Raw genomic sequence first — 6580 nt, 5'->3', positions numbered from 1 at the left:
ATGATTAAATTACCCCCTTTAATTTGAGTATGATAAATTACCCCTATTTACTTCAAGATTAAATTAACTTTTCAAGTTAGTTATAAATACATTTATACTTGAATTAAATTTACATGATTTTCTAGAGGTATAGAGCTTAGGTGCATCTATAATCTCCATGTCAACTTATGTCAACTTATTTACCACCTACAGACCTAACATACAAGCATGTCTTAAAACTCAAGTTTTAAGATTTGAATCAAGTGTAGGGCTAAAGTTTTTCAAATTAAGGTATTGAACATTTCATTTTTACATACATACATACATACATACATACATACATACATATACATACATATATATATATATATATATATATATATATATATATATATATATATATATATATATAGTATACTCTAGTTTTATATGGAGACTTGTATATAACTCAAAACAAATATGATTGATGATGCGCCATGGTGATAATGTAAGAAATCTTCTTTATAGTGAAGGATACAAAACTATGTCTCCATTCAAACATTATCCTCATTTTGTATCTAGATAATTAAGGTGTCAAATGCATTGGGGTTCATCTTAGAAGCCCATTTATATTGCATTACATGTATATATATATATATATATATATATATATATATATATATATATATAATTATTATCATCCACATTTGATCTTTAAATCTTTAAATCTAATTATGTCATCAACTTGCTACATATTGTGATATAGTATTGTGACATTTTATGAGTGCTTTTTAAATTCATGTGAGATGAAAAATAATTAAATAACTCAGTACTATTTGTAGTGTCTTGTGCTTTCTTTATATAATGATTTAAAAACTATAGAATACAAATTTATCTCATGCTTATTATTTTTCAAAAATGAAAGTCATGATAGGCTTGCATCTTTAGATCTATAAGAACTTGTCAAGATTCACATATGTCATTTTGTTGATCTGAATCCAATGAAAGGATAGTTTTTACTTCTTTTTTTATAAAACTTACCTTGGCATCAATGTACCTAATCCTATGTTATATTTTCAAGTTGGCATTTGAGAGTATGTTTACTTAGAAAAAAGAGAATGGCCATAGGATAATGATTTATACTAGGTCAAAATACTTTGTTCAAAAAGTAGAGAACATTTCTTCATGGTTATAAAGTGTTGGTAACTCGAGGCCGATTTCAAAGTGGATGACTTAAAAAGAAGAAGAAGATTTATTATCTAAAGTGGAAATATTTACAAATCGAATTGGCACCAAAGGTGTATTTAAGTATTCTCTAACTTCAGATGTTAAAGAATACTACGTCAAAATACTTTATTCAAAAAGTAGAGAACATTTCTTCATGGTAATGATTTATACTAGGTCAAAATACTTTGCTCAAAAATTAAATAACATTTCTTCATGGTTATAGGGTGTTAGTTACTCAAGGCTGATTTCAAAGCAGATGACTTAAAAAGAAGAAGAAGATTTATCATCTGAAGTGGAATATTTACAAATCAAATTAGCTCCAAAGGTGTATTTAAGTATTCTCTAACATTTAAAGCATATTGAACCAAAAAGTAGTATCCCAACCATACACCTATTTTAGATAGTAAAGCACTCTTCTTTAGTAATTCTTTAGTATTATATAAAATAAAATAAAATTTAAATACTCTTTAAACATAAACACTTAATACAAAAAACTTGATAAATATCAAGTGCTTTGTTTTGATTGCTAAAAAGACAAAAGTTAGGCCATCTTACCATTCTTAAACCCTATAATAATAAGTTTCCATTTTCACTATCCCCCACCTTTATGGTGGTCCACAAGATCTTCAGGTGGGGGGACCCGATCGTTTGTTGGCCTCTATCCACATGTTGTGCCTCCACTCTGTCCACAGTACTCTGCTATTCCACGTTCTTTCATATATGTTGCCCCTTATTACATATATTTTTCAAGACTCTAGTGAAGAGTGTTTTAAAAAGAAACTGTTTAATAAAGGACATCAAACATGCTAGAAGCATCCATTAATATTGTAGCTCTGCTAGTTATACTCCTTTTTATTGCAAGAAAATTTGTTAGAATTTTGCTTTGATAGATAAAAAAGATTTAATAACCAAAATGATATTGCCCAAGACACACATGGGTGTCATATGCATCTCTTGGAATGACTTATTGAGAATATCAAAGTTTTCTAGCCTATTTCATATGTTTTGTATTTAAAACTCAAAAATATTAAATGTGTTGAGAAATAGTGATCACCCAAAAAAAAGTGGTCCTCAAATGGGATTCCATGATCATGACTCTTCAAATGGGATTCCATGATCATGACTCTTCAAATGGGATTCCATAGCTAAAGATTCTAAAGGATCCTTGATTTACACTTTAATTTTTATGAGTGATTGAATCAAAGAGCACAAGAACTCTTCAAATGGGATTTCAAATGGGATTCCATAGCTAAAGATTCTAAATTTATACTTTAATTTTTGTGAGTGCTTGAATCAAAGAGCACAAGTAAAGGCTTATATGTGTACTTTTATTTTAGTTGAAAAGTGAGTTTTCACTTACCAACCCCCTCTTGGATCTTGGAGAATTTTTATGAGTGCTTGAATCAAAGAGCACAAGTAAAGGCTTATATGTGTACTTTTATTTTAGTTGAAAAGTGAGTTTACACTTACCAACCCCCTCTTGGATCTTGGAGAATTTTCATGATGCATTACTATGTTAAAATTTTTTATTCATATTTTAGCCTTCACACAAAGCAGTTTACACGTTTTGATCTTAAACTAGAGTTGTGTGAGATATGTAAGGTTGTTTGGTCTAAATAGAAGCCCCTTTTCCATCTTTCAGGAGGGAGATGTCTACAAAACATGCATATCATGTTAATGATTCTAAAAAATAATGCAAAGCATGGATGTGCTTATGATTACAGTGAAGTATGCAAAATTAGTTGATGTGAAAGAAATAAAGGGGTGTTATTTTTATTGGTGAGCATTTCTGGGCAAACAAAATGATGTTTTTCTAGTATTATCTCTCCACCTTCCCTCTTTCTCTTTCTACCTACCTACCAAAATGATGTTTTGCCCGTATTCTTTCTCTACCTTCTATCCTTGTTGACAAATCTCTCTCTCTCTCTCTCTCTCTCTCTCTCTCTCTCTCTCTCTCTCTCTCTCTCTCTCTCTCTCTCTCTCTCTCTCTCTCTCTCTCTCTCTCTCTCTCTAAAGTTAATAATTATTCAACAGTCAACCAAGCTTCTTAAATCTCCATAATTTGAGCTATGATTGAGAACCAAATCATTGAAACTCTAGTTCTTTAGACATTTTATGAAGACCCATATCTACACGACCATATCTTGGATTGAGGAGCTTCAAAAAGAAAAAGGATATGACTGTTTGAACTCTAAGAAATGATAGTTTTGTGGTAATATATAGGTAAAGTGATATAGCCACAAGGTGTTCCACATCATCAATGGAAGTGTCACCTTACTATCACCAAAGAGCTTAGTATTGCATAGAGCTTAAAAGACAATACACTCTTGCTTTTTGAATCTTCCAAATTTGAGGTATGGTATGGGAGATATAGGCCTTTAAAGATTGGAGATAAATAGAGGGAAAGGGTTAAAGGAGAGGTGATATGTGGATTTAGTGTTTATGAGAGCCCAAAATATGGCCTATGTGATTAGTATAAGGCATACATAGCATATGAGAGGTCCTTTGATCTTGATCTCAAAAGACAAATAACATACACAGGGTTACAATCTTTTCATGCTAGTGTGTACCTATTTCCTTACACAGATTTAAAGTCTTCTCGTGTATTTCCTTACACATATTTAAAGTCTTTTCATGCTAGTGTGTACCTATTTCCTTACACATATTTAAAGTCTTCTCGTGCTAGTGTGTACCTTTTTCTTCTCTCTCTCTCTCTCTCTCTCTCTCTCTCTCTCTCTCTCTCTCTCTCTCACACACACACACACACACACACACACACACACACACACACACACATTACATAGGTTTACAGTCTTTTCTTGCTAATGTGTTCCTATTTCTTCACATAGATTTAAAGTCTTTTCGTGCTAGTGTGTACCTATTTCTTCACACACACAGAGCCATTTTTCTTATTGAGAAATCCTCACAAAAAGTAAATATACCTGAACATCCCTTTGACATTTGATTGGAGTATGCAATTGTCTATACATTTGAATAGCAGATTTCCTTGAGAGTGTTGGAATATAACTTCCATCTCTCTTGAATGAATGGATCTTAAAGATTAAGTATCCACATCAAGAACTTAATTGAAAAGCATTGACATGATACTAGAATTTACATACAATGCTTGCTCATCGTCATAAGCACTTTGTATCATTAAATGAAATTTCCATTATCGTTGACACACCATTTCTAAACATATGTTTATACAAGATCAAACTTGTTAGATAAGCAAACTAACTACATTCAAAAACTTCTTGAGATCATATAATTTTGAAAAGGGTGTGTAGAGAAATTTTGTTTTATTTTATACTTGTTATAAACATTGGGTATAGATTCATGTCGTAATGGCACCTTTGATTGGAAGTGGTAATTGTCACATGAGATATGCAGACCATTTAAACATGAAATTCTTGAAAAGATCGTAAGAAATTTAAAATCACAACTTTGATTCAAAAACTTCTTGAGATCATATAATTTTGAAAAGGGTGTGTAGAGAAATTTTGTTTTATTTTATACTTAGGTATAGATTCATGTGGTAATGGCACCTTTGATTGGAAGTGGTAATTGTCACATGAGATATACAGACCATTTAAACATGAAATTCTTGAAAAGATCGTAAGAAATTAAAAATCACAACTTTGATTCACCAAAGAAACGAGTTTGGTTCAAAATTCAAACTGGTTATATATACCTAACTCTAAACAATTGAGTGTTGGGTGGACCTCTAATTACTCAACTTTGTAACCTTTGAAAGTAACATGTATCGGTCGAAGAATCCACTTCCTCAAAAGACTTTTTGGCTTCTGTTATGTACGTGGTCCATGTCACATCATTGGTGGGCTATGATTGGATGACTATTGCTTGTCTAAAATGATGGTCGACAAAAAAGGCCAAAAGGGTGTGGTGAAAATGGGGTCCATGTCAACATCATTGGGGGAGATAATTGGACGACAATAATCTAAAAAGGCCCAAATGATATTATGGTGAAGAAAGTGTGGTGGATGCGTGTTATCTTGGAGAGGGCCTTCTTGCAAATGGGCAGGATAATATCAAGGTCATGAGTCATAAATAATGTGGAGTGTGGACTCTAACGTCTGGACAAGGTTTACAACCGCCAGGATTTTTCCCAAGGATTGAGGGATTGAGAAATAATGTGAAAATTGTCAGCACAAGCGTCCAAAGGAGCGGCAATGAGAATTATTAAATGATGAACCGTAGAGGGGGTGCATTATTGTGCGGGGGACTGGCGACGGGCATCTGTCGGTAGTAGCGGCCTGGAAGGCAGGCTGGCTGCCGGATGCGGCCAAGGCCACCCCACACTCTCTGTATAAAAAGAAGTGGGTAATCCCCTTGTCTCTCGCTTTGCTCGCTTTGCAGCCTGCTCGTTTCTTCTCTTCCTTCACTGCTGCGCTTTCTGCCGACTGCGGGGACTCTGTAGCCGACCGCAGCCGCCCTCCGGTGAGTCCTGCTCATTTCTTTCAATCTCCCTTCGGCGTTCTTGTGGTGTAGATCGCTCCCGTTTGTGCCGTCCCTTCACTGAACAGATCTCCTTTTGCAGATGGAGTCCAGCAGCAAATCGTCATCATGCGACGGATCTTCCGCTCCCGGCTCGCCCACATCTCCGTCGTCTCCGACGGACTCCGCCAAGCGGCGCCACCAGTGCCTGTGTGCGCCCACCAAGCACACCGGCTCATTCCGTTGCCGCCTGCACAGGTCTTCTTCCACCGAGTGGGAGAAGGTGCCGTCCACTCCACGTTCCCCCAACTCCAACACCAAGCGCAGCGATGTCCAAGGATAACGCCCAGCTCTCTATTCATCCCACACGTGCCCCAACCTTACGCAAGTGTGACCTTCCACTTCCGAGTTATAGGTAGCTAGCCAGCAGCCCGTAGGGGACGATTGTACAGTTTTTCCCTTGAGTTGCTCTTTTTCTTTTCCTTTCTTTTCTTTTTTTCCCATCGTTCTTATAATCTAAGCATTTATGTGTGATTGTTGTTCTCATGTTTGCGTTCTGTCTTCACGAGAGTTCTGTGCGCTTACAGCCATGGAAGTCACGGGTTCGATTCCTGGTGCTGACGGTGCCTTTCCACTGCAGCTGGCGTTACGCGTACGTATTGCTTCAACGACCTAAATATGCACAGTCTTCAACGACGCAACTGTTTGCATTAGATCCCTGAAATGAGTCACTTCAAGTCTCCAGCCAATTTAATAATCAGGTGTCTGCTACAGTCTAGAATAAATTATCCATGAAGTGGATTGGCCAACAGTGGCATGAAAAATTTTACTGTTGGGCTTCAATTTGAAAAAAATATGAAGGGTAAGAAAAAAAAGGCCGGTCCAATTTTTACACTTCAAATGAAAAAATTGGGGTGTCCTTCAGAACCTAGGGTGT

General features: G+C 35.5%; 1 protein-coding gene across 1 annotated transcript; it reads left to right on the top strand.

Annotated features, from left to right (window-relative positions):
• Positions 1–5061: 5061 nt before the first annotated feature.
• On the top strand, positions 5062–6175 carry LOC147624759 (uncharacterized). Its single transcript, XM_086819874.1, has 3 exons — positions 5062–5091; positions 5407–5646; positions 5747–6175. Exons 1-3 carry the CDS (start codon positions 5062–5064, stop codon positions 5984–5986), a joined length of 510 nt encoding a protein of 169 aa, XP_086676000.1. The 3' UTR covers positions 5987–6175.
• Positions 6176–6580: the final 405 nt, after the last annotated feature.

Source organism: Cibotium barometz, chromosome 25, assembly GCF_041138505.1.
Source record: "Cibotium barometz isolate CiBa-2024 chromosome 25, ASM4113850v1, whole genome shotgun sequence".
In the NCBI taxonomy this organism is placed as follows: Eukaryota; Viridiplantae; Streptophyta; class Polypodiopsida; order Cyatheales; family Cibotiaceae; genus Cibotium; species Cibotium barometz.
This window is presented reverse-complemented; position numbering and strand designations above follow the sequence as displayed.